Source organism: Adelges cooleyi, unplaced genomic scaffold, assembly GCF_023614345.1.
Source record: "Adelges cooleyi isolate 19-005CV unplaced genomic scaffold, UGA_ACOO_1.1 ACOO_flye_CR_arks_rails_tigmint_CR_PRNA_108, whole genome shotgun sequence".
Classification (NCBI taxonomy): domain Eukaryota; kingdom Metazoa; phylum Arthropoda; class Insecta; order Hemiptera; family Adelgidae; genus Adelges; species Adelges cooleyi.
In genome coordinates, this window is record NW_026095761.1 from 10,143,833 (window position 1) to 10,162,955 (window position 19,123).

The 19,123-nt window shown below is 31.5% G+C and overlaps 2 protein-coding genes across 2 annotated transcripts in view; both read right to left on the reverse strand.

Annotated features, from left to right (window-relative positions):
- LOC126841019 (uncharacterized) overlaps positions 1-19,123 on the reverse strand; it is a 136,310-nt gene that overhangs the window by 55,775 nt on the left and 61,412 nt on the right. The gene's annotated exons all lie outside the window — the stretch shown is intronic.
- The window catches only part of LOC126841015 (uncharacterized), a 53,196-nt gene that overhangs the window by 31,803 nt on the left and 2,270 nt on the right, over positions 1-19,123 (reverse strand). The window contains exons 6-7 of the mRNA XM_050577190.1: positions 7,401-7,439; positions 7,179-7,280 (exon numbers count right to left, since the gene is read on the reverse strand). Of these exons, the coding sequence (XP_050433147.1) occupies positions 7,179-7,280; positions 7,401-7,439 (141 nt within the window). The remainder of the gene's footprint in view (positions 1-7,178; positions 7,281-7,400; positions 7,440-19,123) is intronic.

Consider the following 19,123-nt stretch of genomic DNA (forward strand, 5'->3'; position numbering starts at 1 on the left):
CAACATACTTGCTGACATGCGCTAAATACTTTGTTAACATTAAATGTGTATTTAGTTGTGTTTAAGTCCAACAGATATACACACATCCAATATTAAGCACCTAACATGTTACAACACATCCACACCCCATGTTAATCAAACGATTACATTTCAATTGTTAATAATATGTAATACAACATAATTTTCGAGTAATACTCGCAGAGTAGGTACATAATTTATTATTATTATTATTATTTAGTACACAAGTTTCAAATAACATAATTAAAAAAAAAGTTATTAAAATATTTATGAGCTGCATAAAATTCGTAAACAGTAATGTTTTCGACTTAATTAAGACCCTGTTGAAAAATGAATCTTTGCCAGATGCGCATTCGAACGAAATGTTTAAGTACAATATTATATTTAAGTGTTTCAAGATTATGTCTATGCAATATTTCGAGGTAAATAGATTAAAAAAAGAGCAACGATCCAAATAACAACAAAAAAATGTCCATAGCAAAATCAGACGCTCTATTGGTTGCATACCTGCTAATATATTATTTTTAAAAATTATGAAAAAATAAAAAAAACATTCTACAGATCCCAGGTAAACGAAATGTACTGGATTTCAACGGGTTTCCATTAACAATGTCACGTTGAAAGTCGATCCGAAACATGTGTCACCAAACTAGAGCCTTAACGCGCCTAAAAGTAACCAACCATAAACGAAACTAAATAGGAAGGTAATAACTCAGTAAAACCATACCATACCCATCGCAATCTCAAATATCACCGAATTCCTGAAACTGGAAATTTGATGTGCAATGGTAAAAACTTACAGATGTCGGCCGTCTAAAAAACAAATTATAATTACTGTTTTTCACCAAAAACAACACTCGACTTAAAATGTGATATTCGACTAGCAACCTCGTTGCTCAAAAAGGTAAAACAAAATTGCCAATATTCACTAACTTGGTGGTTTAAGTCAGTATAAATTATGAAATACATTTATAAAAACAAATACAGATATAAATAAATAATAGTAGCTGTTGCGTTAATAAAGAAATATTCCTATATGAACCGTTTTCTTAATAATATAGTTTCATTAATCGTACTTTTGGTACAAAAATGTCTAAATTGAATTTGAAAATAAAAAATGTATGTATACAAAAGTAGGGCAAATGTGTTTAGATTACAATGATAATGTAAAAAGGCTCGAGTAAAATAGTTAGCCGTTGGTCGTTCATTGTAGGACGAGTTGACAGCAATTCATCTTAATATTGCCGTTACACACAAAATTTACACATTAGCTACAAAACGTGGGACTTGACAAAGCAAACTCTATAAACATCGGCGACAGAGATAATCGAACTTCGATGTTAAAAGAAACAATTATTGTTTTTCCCTCGAACAAAACCATACATGTTCTATCAGAACTAGTTTTAAAAATATTTAAAAAGAACACACACGCACTACAAGTAATTTTATTTCAACATCGTTTTTTTTTAAAGTTTAATGCTAAGTAGTTAAGTATATTAACCGACCAACAAGATGGATGACATCGCATTTTTAAAGGCAATAATAAGCTCTATAACGAATATAATATATGTATTAAAGTGAATCGTTAATTTATAAAAGGTGTTAAGTAATATTTTTGGCAAAGTTTGTTTTCTAATAAAATGTTTTATGATAGTAGACGCAACAGTGATCGTTTACACGTCGTTCATTAAACAAGTTGTATAATAAAACAAAACATTATCTTTTATAAAAAAAAAAAAACAAATTGTATCATAGTACAGTACTGTTCATTTGTTTACATTGTTTGTTGTCATTTAGAAATTAATTTATAAAAGAATACAACAATTTTATTCCTAGAACTTTATACGTTTTTGAGAATAGATGTTATATTCACTAAGAATAGGTATAGTTTATTATTAGAACATATTAATTTATGAGTAAATCATTTTTTTTTTAGTTTTCAAAAAGTTTCACAATGTTTGCACCTTTCATAAATAAAATATTAAATTTCAGTTGTATAGTAAGTAAAGCGTATAAGTATTCATATAGTAATCAAAGATGAGTATAGTAATACGTTAAGTACGGTATAATAGTACAAGTGGGATATTACCGAGGAATCGGATAGTATACCTATGTAATGTGTATGTATATTTGTACATATGTAATAATTATTAATTATTTATCTCCAAAAAAAGTTTACCCGGGGTATGATATGAATGTCGAGTCGACTATTATTCCCGTTTATTGTTCGACAACTACTCGACAGCAAAAACAAATGCACGAGGAGAACAAATGCGACCGAAGCATCGGCGGTGGTGGTTATCAATGAATTCCAATGAGTCTAAAACAGTCGTCGTTACGAGTGAAAGAGGCCGGCGTATAGGGAGAGAAAAGTAAAAGAAAAAACAAACACATATATAATATCAACTATAAAGGCTGGTTTACGCCTACTTCACGTGGCTGCGGCTAAGGGAAGAGAGGCGGTCGGTTGAATTGCCGAAAAACCATAAATTGGCGGTTTCCACTCTCCACAAGTCGACCAATTTATTTGCGGGATGGGCGTAGCAATGTATATACAGCGTGCACGCCACACGAGCACAAACACAATACGACACGACAACAGATGCAGACTCGGTGTAAAACAAAGGTCTCGCGAGAGGAAGGCTAAGTGCGGAAGAGTATACCGTGGTGCGGATTAAAAGGGTTCGAGGGAAGACGGATCGCACTATGACCCGCCTATTCGCTTTGTGACAGCCTTTCCCCGAGGACCATAATAATATATCACTGGCACGCGCTAAAACTCTCCTCTCGCATACGCAATAGCTGCACTAGTATCACACACTTGGCGGTGATATTAATATTGAAAGTCCGTTGAAGGGTGCCGGCGACCGAATGGCGTTGTGAAAATAGTATAACATAGACACGCGTCCGTGTCACTCACTCGAAAAAATCAAAATTAAAAAAAAAAAACAGTCAACACGATATTCGAAAGACACTCTAGAAATAAGTCGCAAAACAAATATTTCACGCTGAAAGTCCGATTATAAAATACTGTCGAATAAGAATGGGATTAAATCCAAAACGGTTTGAACCGCGCTAAACAAAAATCAACTATACAAGGTACATTATTTAATATACGGACTGATTTATACACCCCTAAACCAATTAAGCTTTTAATGCCCACCTAGAAACGATATTATACTCATTATATTTCATTAATATAACCCAGGAGTGTTAGGTCAAACCCTATTTAAAGGGGTCAATTGCATTGATTTAAGTGAATTCACTGTGTACAGTATAAATTATAAACGCTTAAATTGAACTATCAATACAACAGAAGACTAATATTGTATAAACGTTTATTAAATACTAATGAAATAATGATTCCATAGATATTTAGTCGTTCTTTAAACATCACTTAGTGTGATGCCTAAACATTTAGGCATTTTTAACACACACCCATCTCCCTCCTTCAGCCAAATAAAAAAAGATTGTGTAGGATGTGGATGTCTAGTTTGCAATGTGTGGTAATCCAACCATATACTTATAGTATTTGAATAAAATAGTATATTGTTTTTAAAAAATAGAATGGAAATTAAAACAATTAATACACACTTAAATTGTATTTAATTTGTTGGATTATTATGATACCATAATGTTTTGCCACGACACTTATTAGTTAATAGATAAATTGCTATTTAATGACAACAATGGTATTTATGTACAGCTAACACACAAACAAAAGTTAACGTTTTGAAAACAGCATATTATTAAGCCATTAAAAATAATTTTCACATTAATTTAGTTATGATGACGTTTACTATTAAAAGGCTAATACGAAATAGCCGAATGGATCATATAAATCTAACCTAATCTAATAACTGACATATTACTTCTAATATATAATTTGTACATAATCTGTATAATTCGAAAAATTCTATCGCCTAATAAACATTGTTTTTACAAACTAATCGCGCATGTTAGGTTAGGTTACGTTATACTTACAACGTGAATACAACACACGCCAAAATTATAAACACAGCTGCGTTTTAAATGTATACCAACCAACACTATGTGTACTAAACAGTTACATTTATCGTGGGAGATTATAAAATTAAAGTATAATCCGAGAATAAATAGGTGTATATAGGGTGATGGTTTGACGTATGAAATATACAATTTAAAAGACTCTGATGTCATATTTAAGGTAGAAAAAGTCATAAAAACACACATTTTTTATAAATCTTAATGTTTGTTTGTTGCCGAACAGGAATGCGTTTTAGGTACTTGAATTCATAGTTAATGCTTGAGAGATTTTATCAATTTTTAATAGGTCGTATAAACAATGGAGTAAACGATCATATTCACTGTAGTCGTAAAAATAAAGTAAACCATAAAATAAATTAAAATCATTTTTATAACTTTATTGTAAGCAATAAAATGAGAAGTGTAATAATAAACCGCATGAAGTAATAATTTTTTGGAATAGTGGGTAGTTAGGTAGTTAAGTAAAATGCACCTAAATTTAAAATTGTAAACTAAACATTTATATTTAAAAAATGTAAAATATATTCGTAGTTTATTAGTTGAAAAGACTGAAAGTCAAGACTAAACAAAAATTTGGTTTAAATTATTCATCAGTATTAGCTAATACTGCTCTGCAAGAAACTATACTAGCCCCCGGATCACAAAATAAACAGTAATGTATTATACGAGCTCATTCAATGATCAAACTGCAAATAATATTATAATTATACAACAACAAAATATTGTTGTTAATTTACTCAACAGTATAGTAGGCAAGTGTTAAATTACTTCTTTCCAACTTAAAGCGATACATATTATTATGTATAAGTTTTGTGGCAACGCCATTGAAGTATTCCATTATACTGCTGCACATCCGCAACAAACCGATTTCCAGTGAGTTTGTCGATACTTTTTCGGAAATAACCTATTGCCTGCAGTGCAAATAACAATAATAGGAGTACTCTTCTATAACCACACTATTCACCGACTTACTGTAGATTATGAATTGATGGCATCCGCCAGCTTATAGACGGACCAAACGAATTTGCCGAACAACAATCACGACAAGGGGTACGAAGTAGGCGTACTTGTTGTTGTAAGCGGATAATCAATGGCATCGATGGGACCGGCCTGTATTATACTTTGGGAAAATTGTGTCCGGCAGCAGCGCGGTAGTGGAATTAATTGAGATCCGTGTACGTCCTGGAGGCATCCCGCCGGTAGCCGAATAATATTATTATACACCGCTGGAATTATTTAAAGGGAAAGTAGGGAAGGGCACGCGGCTAAGGGACGACAGTAGGTGCGCGTTATACATTATGGTCGGTGCGGATGACGACAACCCGAGATATGTTTTGCGGGCGGTTGGCATGAGATTCCCGCCTTTTGGCACGGGTCTCCCGGTTTTCGGGTTCTCGGACATTAATTAAAATATCTCCGGGTCCGGCATTTTAATCGCAGGGGACAATCCTCCCTTCGGCCGCCTCCCATCTGGTCCATCCCCTTGTCGACTCTCGTTGTCCTACGAGGGATGATTTAATTACGATTGTGCGCGTCTGTGTTTATCGGTCGCACAAAGAGGTCCCATAGCCAGGATCAATTTACATTTCTGGATTTGCATATTCAAAACCGACTACGGTTAGGATCATCAAATTTGTCGTCTTGTTCACACACAGGATGTTTATATTCACCGCTTGTAACCCTGAGTAAATCCCTTCGATACCATTGTCTAGATGCTGACCGAGTTTATCCGGTTAATCCGATTGCCGTTACCACCAGACGCCCCTAACGTTCAAGGTTTAGTCTCGGTCAACCATCAGCGAGTAGGCTAACTTCATTATAAAGTTTTCGTTAACGGTTTGGTGACGAGAGAAACTTTACAAAATGCACATTCTATATTTGTATTAGATTATACAAAGTAAACATAAACAAAAGAAACCCGAGCTAAAACATAGTAGATAAAAAGTAAGTACTACATATTATGCTACGAAAATGTTCTACTTAAACATAATATGTAAAAATATAAATATCGGCAACGCGTCTGACCATTTAGTATTGTTTTAGGTAAATTTGTCAGAAGAAAGAAAGACACATAACTATGATTTAAAAAAAAATACAACGTTACGTTAGATTAGTAAGTGTAAATATGGAAATATGTTTAAAAAAAAATCATGCATTCGACTCAATATATTATATAGGTATAATTGGATACCTAGATAAAGTTAAGAAAATAGTTTGATAGAACAATAGTTGACTTTTATCTTGAACAAGTAATGTTTATTTTAATAATGTCTCAATTTAGTTGTTATGCATAAAGATATAATAAATAAAATACCACAAATTATACCACATCACATCGGAACTAATAAGACTATATAGTCATTGGGATGGAAAAGTATGGTAACTATATATACACCGATATTAAAAGTTTTATGTGCTAGTTATCCGATTTTAAATCTATTTGGTACTCATGTGTACTTACAGTAAGTATAAAAGCAAGGAATATACATAAATATTGACCGAGAATTGAGAAGTCACTATAATGATCGGTTGTTATCGGCTTCTATTCCCATTGTTCTTTTTATCCATATAAAATCATAAAAGACAATAGAATTGCAAGATAAAGATCAGTCGTTATTACAATGACACCCCGTGTAAGTCGAATGCCCGACCTATGCATTGGTATGAGAATTAAGTTGTCTGATCTGTTGTTCACATGTGTATGAAATGCTACCACCAGCTTCTTTCTTTGTAGAAAGAAACAAAATTGTTGTAAACAGATTTTTAATAACAATAAAAGTGTTTTATGATAAAAATAGTAACATAATTGAATTAAAACAATTGTTATAAAGTTCTAATTCGTGACGATAAAAATAATTTTGGATGAATTCTAATTTCCTAAGCTTTATATTTTTTTAGAAGTACAACACAAAAATAAGTACTTCATAACATGCATTAAATAGTTTATAAATGTGTTGGGTTTATCAATTTTAGCACACAATAACGTTTTTATATGATAACGTTTCAGTTTTTTAATAACGTTTGATATTGCGCAGAGTAAAATACTTAGAAATTTATCGCTCTAACAATCGAGTTCATCAAACTAGTACTTTATATTAATTTCTATTGAAGTCGTGAAATAACTTTAATCTTACCTTGAATTTGACGATCCTTGGATTTTCGGAAGCCATTTTGGCTAACGCTTGATAGTCGCACTGTGCTGACTTGACAATCCATTCTCTTGACTTCGGATCCAACTAAAATTACACAATAATACCTTACATGAATTAATGCGTTTTTGTCGTGAACGACCACGTTTAATGTAAAATAATTTAATATGTAAGCACTTAACATCAACACGGCGAGTGTGTACTTACCGAAGTCATAGAAATCGTGTCTTCCTCGTCTCTGTCGTTCTGCAAGAAAAAAAACGGAAATGATATTTTATAATTAAGCACTATTATTACATAAACAAGGCGTTCGCGACATTTAGCTTACAAAGCCAAACAGTCAAACTAGCGGTTTTGTGTGTAGGTATAACCTAAAAACACTGGTCATCAAATTAAATTAATTCACATGTTTTCGCCAACCCTTGCATTATTTTCATGACCTCAATACAACCAAAACTATTTCTAACATACATTGTGTATGATATATACATGTTTTGGCCATGTGCCTCCTTATACATACATGTTTATAAATTATTTTAAACCCTCTTTTTCCTGGCCACCGCCGCCACAGTTATTAATTACTATAATAGCCAAAAGGGAGAGAAATTTCAAGACCTCTCTTACTGTTGTCACTCTATTAATCTTCGAGGGACGCGCGACCGCGACAACTCGGAGATTTATGGTCCTATTTTTTCTTCGTAATATATTTACAGGATAATATAGACACTAGGTTTTCATAAATACACACACTATACGCCAACCTTCTAGTATTTTTTTTATAGTACGCATTCGGCTTATTTATCCCTAATATATATTCCGGTAAATTATTGTACCCGCAGATTCCGTTGTCCTAAGTTGAGCATCACTTTGTTCAATACGTTTAAACAAAAAATAAACCAGTTACGAATTCGAATCAATATTTATTAGCTAAATGAACAGAATAGTATCATTGTATAAAACACTTCGGATTTATGAAATCCATTATAAAAACTTATAATTGAAATAATTCATCATTTTCAGAGATTGGTATATTCATAAATTTTCATTTTTTACTTGACCTTTTATAAAATACAAAAACGATTATAGGGACAAAACGCCTAAAAGCTCTCAACGATTTACATTATAAAACTGAATTCTAGTAACATTACATCTTATACATTAAGTACAATTTTTTACTGACTGGTCGCGTGTACGATTATTAAGAATTTAATATTTAGACCAGGGTTGATCCATTAATTTCAACGATCCGTTATTATAGTAATACATTCTTAACGCAATTAGCCGACATTATGGTACGAGTTAATTTGATGTGATAGCAAAAATATATTGCCAAAGCACTAACGATGGGTAGAGACAAGAATGAAAATCACGGATAAAAAATACATATTTACTAAAATCTCGATAGTCAAATATATAGTCTTTATTCATACTTCAATTGACGTAATACCTAATGTTATTATGTCTATAAACACCGTTATTTATGTTGGCCGTTTATACAATTTGAAAGTATTTGTAATATAATTATAATACATCTATACTGCAAGTATTGTTTCTGTATTTAAATTCAAACATCATACAATCTGGATTTTCTGACTATGGGTTTTTTTTTGCCCAATTACCTTAGAACTTTATAAACTTATGTACATACACGTTATTGGTCGGCATATGATCGGTCGGAACTTTCCCATGCGCCGCCCGAGTCATTTATACCGTATTGACGCATAATAATAACTATACGATTGTAAGCATTGTATTATCGTTATATGAGAACTCACAGCCGCAACCATAATGGTCGCAAACAACTAATGGTCGGTGACGACGGGAAATTGCTGTACAACCAAAATGTATAAAATTATACAAGGCTCGTGACAAAGTCTTCTCGCTGGGTAAGAAACGCACTATGTATACTATAATAGACACGTGTACGTGCACGCGCAGAAGTCCACGTGAGTGTGTATACCGTATACGAAAAGGGAGAAAAATGCTGAAACACCCGATGGATCTCTTTTTCTGTGTGCGGACACGCGGCGATAACAACGGCTTACCGGAGGGCAACTTGTTGCCGTGGATCATTAGATCCCAACCCCGTTGCACAGCGGTCGAAAACCACAAGAGCAACAGCAACAGCACACGGCGCGGCGGTAGCAGAGGTTATACTTTTTTTTTTTTATGTATTATTGTTGTAGTTGCCGCTGTTCCATATTTCCCCAACCCCAGAGGCAATTTCTCGTTAGCGAGGTTATTATAATGTGTATATAAAATGACGACGAGCGACGGCACGGTGGGATTAAAAGTTTTAAAAGAATAATAATTGCTGTGCGCTCGAGGCGACCGAATGAAAGCGAAATGTTATATTTATTATTGTTATAAACATCATCATCATCATCATCATCACGGACGACTACAGAGTAAACTATCTTATTTCCTCGAATATAAGTGTCTCGGTAGATGCTACAGATCGCGTGTATTTAATACGAGACCCTGTAAGATTATTAGGTAGCAGAGAATTGTGATTACATTTTATAATATAGACGTTTCAATTGCGAGCACCTGATTATACAATCATCATATAATATTTATTGAATACAAATCATAATATAAAATACGACATGCATAGATAACATTATACAACAAAATTTAGTTTTTTTGAAGAAGAATAATTTTATTAGATTTTTTCGTTGAATCCGACATAGCTTCAGATTTTATACAGTTTCTGCTGCATCTAGTACTTTACTAATAATTGTACATATAATCAAAACTGTATTATGAGTTATTTAACAGAATACGTAGTATTAGTTTAATTTTCAGCACTTCAACATAATTTTAACTCTAAAATAAACGTTGTAAATTTTTTTTTTTTTAATTAATTTATTTTTATTTAAAAGCAAATACTATATTAATTACAATACTATAACTAATAATTATTTCAGTAAAATTTCTAAAAAATATACCTTGAATAATTTCCGAGTGATAAGACTTAATTATTTACTAAGTAAAACACGATCAACTGACCGGTTACAATGTTATTGCTAATCTTATTGATACATTTAGATTCTAGTATAAAAAGTAAGTCTATTAATACGTTGTAATGATCGTATGTTTGTTAGTTATTAGAATTTTACCAGAGATGATTCGTTTGAAATACAATCTGGAATCCGGATACATCATACAACTCCATGATCAAAATTATGAATCGCCAGTATCATGTTCTCATTGACTTCTATTATCGCGTTACAAGTACTTAGACATACCAATGTGTAATTATATCCAATGGATATGCTATTTCGATAAAACAATGCAACGCAATATTTAATCATTTGCGGTTCACTGATTAGAAATTTGTACAATATTCATAAATAATATTTTAGTATTTTTGTCAAACAATAATTAAAAAATGAATCCAGTAAAACGAGTTTTGGGAATTAAACTAGGCGTATACTGTGTTCCAACGGAATCGAACGACATATTCGTTGTAAGCGCATATTATATTTGTGGCTATAATTATTCAGTTTCGACTTGAGTTTTTCAGTCCAATAAATTGCGACCCAAAAAAAACTATTATTATTTTTTTTTACAGATAGATTATCACATTTTTATACCTATATAAAGTAAACACCTACTTGCACCTACTCGGAAATTAGTATATTAACAATATATTGGGTTTATCATATGATGTAGCTGTTACGGAAAACATGTAAAAATTAAGATTAAAATCGTGTTTTACTTCGTGTATTACGCCTTGCGTTAAAAATTTTATAAGTGTTAAATTTAAATGTTACTTATATTTTATGTTGATGAGAGAAAAATACATCTCGTTAAGTACCTACTTTTCTTTCACTCGTTTATTTTATATTGATGAATTTTTATCGGATGGCTAATGTTCATAAGTATCGGACAAGCTTTGCTTAGGGACACACGAAATGTGTTCGAAAACATAATCATAGAAGTATTAAATCACACTCAACGGTTATGTAAACATGTCTGGTTAATAATTGGGCTAATTTGCATTTGAATGTAAAAAATACGATCGTAAACGAATTTCGTTAAATTTCAAAACCTATACAAAATGCAATTGAACGACCAAATATTTACTTATAGTTATTTGTGGTGGAATTTGTAGATGTAATTATAGACAAGCAGGAACAGAATCGTTAAAAACGCATAAGCACCTTGCGTCGCACCTAGACCGCCAGAGCATAGTTATCCGTGTTTGGCTTCTATTATTTTAAACGGCTTCTCGGCGTGCACATAGCACAAATTATCTAAATTTTATACTCTCTGCCGCGTGGACATTATCGCTTAAGTAATCCCCTCGTCGTGCAATATATCGACGACTTAAATCGATGTCGTATGGTTTCGTGGTTTGCTTAAATAATGCATAATAACAACATTATGTCTTGTATCATTTTAGTAAGGGTTCGTCAATTGTGCAATAAATGAAACACGGGTCTTAAATTCTTAAGCAAACGATTTTTTTTTATAAATTTCAGCTCTTGATCGATACTAATATGTATTGTACAATGCACATGCAACTTATAACCTAATGATAAACTCTTTGTTGATGAATTTAATTAGGAATAAACATTTTTTTAAATATTATTTTGTGGATCGTGGCCGTCGTCATAGACTACTGGCATAGAAATTGAAGTTATAATGGGATTTGAAATTGTTGTTTAGCGAGTCATTTTACAATTTTATTTTACTCGTGCGATGCATATCTAAAGAGCTAGAGCATATATTTAAAATACATAATATAAAACTTTTTTTTTTAAATACTAGATAGGTTTAATAACTTTTAAAAATATGTTAAGTGTCAGAGCAGTAGCGAGTATCGATTAGAAATATATACATATAAGCATAATATTTCACACCCTGAATTCGGGTCGCATGCAATACTGTATAAGATCGCAGAGGCTGCGTTGACACAGGGCGGTGTCTATTTTATTTGAATTCGTATACTGTTAACATTGTTTACGATAGCCGTAATTTATGGCCGACGTGCCCAGGGCTCAAAATAGAAACGAAGGGCCAGCCAGTGAAGAGGTAGTTTTAAAGACATAATACGATTCTGAAATAAAATAATTGCCGGAGGCCGTAAATCACAGACAATATCGGCCGGGAAACTGTTCTGCCGCAATGTCAAACGTTTGTACGAATTACATAAATCTTTGCCAAAAGCTCGGTCCGTCCTCCCGTGATTTATCTGTAGACGTTTATTTTTAAAAGTTAATTGCTCGAGTCTATCAGTAATAGGTAACAACCGACTGAATAAATCCATTGCGGTCTGTGATCATAATCCTAAGACAATAGAACATAGAATCTAGCTTAAATATATTACACGTCGTTCGAAGATGTAGATGAAGGGGGTTGGTATGTATGTGTACAAACGGAATAGCTCAAAAATATAGTTGTTACAAAAAAAAATCAACTTTGATATGAGTACAAAATTAAAGAAAAAAATATTAGAGCTTTGGGGGAAGGCGAGGCCATAAATAGAACAAGTGATCTATGTTGGCAAAGGCAGTGCTAATTTTATAATTTATAGTAATACCCAAGATGGAGAGAAATAATATGAGAGGCTTTAAGGTACTTATAATGTAAGCATGGCTCTAGAAAATGGTATATTCTAATAAAGTATTTTCCTGAATGTAAAGTTTTAAATTGTTTTTTTATTATCAACATTTATGCCATTATCAATAAATTAGAGTGATAATTAGTATCAACTGGCGGATATTTAAAGTACAATAATTGGATGCTGTCGAATATCCTTTGCTAATGTGTGTCGCTGTTGCGCGCTTTTTCTGCGTTTATAAGTCATAACTGATGACTGATATAAATGAATCGTTTAACACATTGTAAATTATCTAAGGACATAACATAGCCACTGCATTGTTTTATGTAAAGGTAGATTTTTCCGGTGTGTCATTTTGTACGGTTAATTACAAAAAAATCATAAATACAATTAGACGATATGACGAACGACCGCTCCAGGCAATTCTAATTCTAATTAATAGTTATTTAAAGTAATGGCCGGTATTTGTTCTTTTCTGTACATATCCTCTTTCTCACTAAATTATGCCACCAAAACTCGAAAATGGTTATAAGCAACATAATTATATACGAATAACAACAAGGCTATATTATAATACAGAAAATTTGTTACTTAACTTACGTCCCGGGGCAAATAGAGATAATACACGGATAACAGCTAATGTTCGTTGTAACGTTGATGTGTTCTCCAATTGTGGACAGGAAGAATTATAAATGAACAATACAATACGCTAAAAATGGGCGGCACCTTTTTCGACCAAAATACACCTTAAAATATAACTTGACGGCCAAACCTGAGCAACCAATTCCCTTTTGAGCCTTCAATTGTAACTCTTAAGTAATAATAACTTATTTGAGAACCAAAACTAAAATATATATATAAATACATAATTTATGAAACTGTTGAAATACACCTTGTTATTATAATTTTATGTGAATATTCGATACCCCAAATCAGCCTAAGGTAATACATATTATACAACTTTTTTTAGATAATCTAAGTAATAACGATATTACATAATAAACTCAATTAAACCCGACAGTGTTCACTGGTCAATTGAAAACCATATGGAATAAAATGTTAAAGATTAGTCGCAGTGCATGACAGAAAAGAAAATAACAGTATTATCACATAAGTATAACATAACCACATGGGGAGTTAGTGAACAACGAATTTCAGTACCGTTATCGTTGCGTAAGCGTTTATTTTTTAGTACCTATCTTTTGTGTTTATTAACTAAATGTATACCTTCAATAGCAGCTCATCACAAGGGCGTTAAATTTTGAGCGCACAAATTAACTTGTCTCGTATATAACTTTGAAGTTGAAAAAGTTTACTTCTTCACAGTTAACAAAATAAAAACCATACAAGTTTTTAAGTTAGAACTTTTACTGGCTATAATTTCAAGAAAAAGAGTCGGATTGAGTTGAAATTTATAAGGAATATTTATTTGGTATGCCCGCACACGCCAATTGTATCTAATTTAAATTATACCCATTTCCCATTCCCCTAGGAGCAATTTTGTTTGTTTTTTAGCAGTAATTTTAAGATCTTTAAGTTGAAAATTTGTCAGTAGTTAGAACCCATACGTATCCATAACATATTAAACGAAAAAAAAATTTGGCACAACAGTTTTTTTTTTAATTGCCGGAAATTAAATTCATAGATTTTGTATATTTTAACAAAAACACCTAAAGTCTTAAAAAAATGTATCAATCATTACAACAATTTTATGTAGATCTATGCAGAATGATACTATTAAGTTTTGATACTCAAGTACCACTTTTAGGTTTTAATTTCATTTTTTTTGTTTTTTACTTAAGTTTTTTTGCTGAGTAAAATTTAAAAACTGATATTAAATTCGCAATCACCTACCCTAAAAACATATAATTTGACCACTTTTGAAGTCTTTTGCACAAAAATCCAGAAAAATGTTTTACTATGATGTGGGCTTTTTTTTTGTCGTAACATATACACAGACAATGGCCGCCGCGCCGGTAGTAAATCGTTCATGTTTTGCATACAACTTAATATACTACATAATATAATACGTATACAGACGCCTATATTCATTAAACGCAATTTTCACACGATATCTTCATAACGTCCAATCAAAAACTTACATTAGTTATTTAAAACTGGAAAACACTAAGAAAATTTCATTTATCAAAATAAAAACTCCCCAAAAGTCCTTAAAAATCTTTAAATCATCTTGTATTCTCTATTAAAAATGTATTGTGGACTTTTATGAATAAACCACATATGAGTCACGAAGGAAATCTTATTGTTTGGTTGAACTCTTTAAAAGTAATACTAAAAAACATATTCTAATATTCCAGGCATACAACCCAAATAGCAACTGAAGAATGATAAAATTTTTTAAACTATTGAATAAAAATATTTGATAATAAGGGTTATTTTTCTTTTTTTTCAGCTGTCATTTAACGGTTGAATAATTTATTAACTGAATTAATGGCACTCCCGGTATATTATGTGTGGTTGATGATTATTATAAAGAGCACATATACACATTTTCAAAAAACCCGTATTTATATTATAATAATAATCATTTTACCTCTCCCCGCACAATATGACTAAAACAATATACACATATGCATACACCGGCGGTGGCTAACACGTTTTAATGATTACAATGGACATTTTTTGTTAGTTTAGCGTGTAAAAAAAAAAAGAATAAATATATTATACGACTGTAAGTTAATAATATGATAGGTCGGTCTCTAATGAATGTTACAATTTACACTACCCGACCGCCCAAAAATATATATAATTTCGATCGAGTTCATTAAGTCGACGGCGCGTGCGAGTGTGTTTAATTAATTAAAATTATCCGCTCTAGGTGGCCGTGACGCGCACATCAGCCAATAAATAACGCGAGGCCCTTGTGCTGCTATCCGAGGGCTTGTCGCCGATAAATTACACCGACTGAATGTCTCTGTTTGTATATATAATATAGTGGATTTTGCCTTTTAAATATATATATATATATATATATATATGTGTGTGTGTGTGTGTGTGTGTGTATGAGTGTGTATAGAATAATATGTCACCGAGCACCGCCGTCACTAACGCTGCAAAATTATGTCGAACGGTCCCAATCCGTAAACGAAAGCTAAACGCCATAACACGCCAATTATTTTAATTATACAATAATTATTATTATTACAGGCTCTTCATAATAATATTTAATTCATTTTTATAGAGGATATGATAAATTGCTCGTGTACTTGAATGCGACAGGCCTGTGTCAAATGCAGTGGACGGCGTTACATGAACTATAAAAACAAAACAAAAACGCACCCGCATTCAGCTGTTGCTTATACATACAGGGAAAGCGTGATAAATATATTATTATTATAGATTAGGATGTAGGCTTGTTTATAAGTATAATATACTACAAAGGTACCCATACTGTGTGTAAAAATGGTTTTTATAGGGTTAATATTAGGGCTCATTGCAGCTGGTTCTTTGCAACGCGTCAACGACCGTTTAGCTGAGACTGCGCATAGAACCGAATTATAAGTTTTTATGTGAATTCGGTGTTTATACTTTTGTTTTGTCGCTTATTTATCCATATCTTAAATTGGGTGCTACAATATAAAAAAAATTGTTTTGTCACATCAGCCTGTTTTCCTAAATAAAATCAGTATAACAAAAAGAAACAGGACTAAGTGATAACTGATGAGAAACTAATTAAACTATTAAGGGGGGGGGGGGGTTCACAACTCGCTTTGATGTGTCGTGCACGGTCAAAAGTTGAATATATTGCGGTAACATAATGGTTACACGTTGATACCAACTAATCAGGAAAAAGTATTTCACATGACACGGTGAATTGTGGACCTTCTTTTACAGACGATTTTTAACCAGTCTCTTTCCAATGGTCGGTTTAAAATCAAAATATAATTACCGACAATCTGTACATTTTCCTAAATGTTTTAAGTCTTTAAGTCAAACTGGCGAAAAATACAAATAATTGTGCATTGTGTATTTTTTCCATCGCTCTACTGATAAGCCATACTAAAACACTTTCAAGTAGCTTGTACGGTACAAGGTACAATCTGTGAACTAACAAAAGCATTGATTGGCATGCAGATACTTTCACCTTCCAGGAAAATACTAGTTCTAAGTCTGATAATTTACGTTAAAAAATCAAAAAAATAATATTGAGAGGTTTGGCCAGTCTCCAATAGAATATATATATATATAGGACGAAATTAAATACTCGGAGTAGAAGACTAAGTACAAAATACAAGTGTAATTAATATTACGGACAGCACTACGAACGCCATTAAAAGCAGTCATTATTTTGTGTCATCTTAGGTGATACAAAAGTAATTTGTCTGTCTATCAAGAACGACTGAAGTCTGAACGCGATGGCTACACACTGTAATATTTCTGGAATATATTTGGTTTGAAACTTTACAGCAGTATTATAGTAGAGTACTTGCTGTACTGGATTCAATGAAGTTTATTATTCTACATATCAAGTTAAGAGAATATTTTTAATAATTATTTGATTCATACAAATTATTCATACCACTATGGGTAATTGTGTTAAATATATTTATATTAAATCAATTCAGCTTAAGCAGAAATGTCAACAGTAATAAGTCAACATATAATAAAAGTAATTTTTATTATATGAACTATACAAGGTGATTTTTTTATCATAGGCCACTCAATATCTGACTGAGTTAATTTAATTAATTGAATTATTACTAGTTTAATTAAAACTAGTTTAGGAGGGGAGTAGAAACATAATAATTTGTGGAAAATTGAGATCACATTATATAAAAACACTATGAAAAAAAAATTCAATCATTTATTAAACCCAGTGAGATATTGAATGGCCCATGATAAAAGAATCACCTTGTATGATCACAAATAACCTCAATATAAAATGTTTAAAAAAACACAGTAAAATTAAATAATATACTTTGACAATTAAAATGACGTCTATATACATGTTGCTCGATATAGATAAACGTATCAGATACTGATTTAAGTAGTAAAGAGTAGTATGTAGCTATGATAACGATTTTACAAACGACAAATATAATTGTTCTCTATAATACGTTATAGTAATGGTGAACCGAGTGTATCAGAATAAAATCATATCAATAATTTATAACAGGTATATTATAGTTTAAATCCGAAGTATTAGCTCTTTGTACTGATATAATCAGTAGCAAAGGTCAAGATTTACGTGATGATTTTCAATCTAAAAGGCATGACCTAACTCAAGTTTGATAGAATAAATAATTTAAAAAACATAAATAAATTATATTCTAACTAATAACAGTGCCTATGAGTTATGGGATGCAGGGCTATTCATTCTGGACATAAAACAATTAAAAACTCTCTCCAATACAATTACTGTCATTATTATTAAATACATATTGACGTACAATTAAAAATTGTTGTTGTTAACTAATAACCTTAGCTGTTGATGCTTATACAAGAATAAAAAAAAAGAAATGTATGCAATTTGTTCAAAAGGTATTGGGTGGAGTTGTTAGAAAAAGCATCCAAGAGCTTTATTTTTATGTTAAACTGATTTTACAAAAAAGCTCATAAAACTTTTTCGAAGACTACCTATATGAGTTACCTATACGTACCGAATCCCACTTTAAAAATTATAAGCAAAGAAAAAATGGAAATAAATAAAAATCGTAAATAATATTAAAAGCACACACTCAATACAACACATTTTAATTTAAAGCCAACTTACCGATGTACTGAATGGATTTGGTCCTATTTTCTAGAAATAGAGCTATGATTGATGAGTTATAAAAGTAAAGATATACGGTTTATTAATTATTTAAAAACTACATTAAAAAAACCTTCTACTTTTAGTTATTTTTGATTTTAAATAAAACGCGCTTTACCTATATTTCGTTACGAAAAATAAATAGGCCAGTTCGAACGAATTGGTTCCATCAACTGTTAAGTGTTTACTAAACACAGATTATCACGCTAATATATTATTAAGTTCACTATGAATGAACATTAATTGGACCAACAGTTTAAAATATGATACAAATTACGTAATCACTACCTCACAGATAATTCGTTATCTCATCAGACGAATTTAAAACCAATTGTTTTTTTCCAAGGAATTGCAATAAAAATATATTGAATATAAATTATTTTAATGAAAATCTAACGCCATTAATTTTTTTTTTATAAAACTGTATAAATTATAATTAGATATTTACATAGATTACAAAATTTAATTGAAACTCATAATTATAATATTAAATAATATGTTTAATAACGAGCAAATGATTTCCCTTCCCCACAAAAAATATTTCACGTCTGCTCTTATCCCCATGTTTGCATACAACATGCAAAT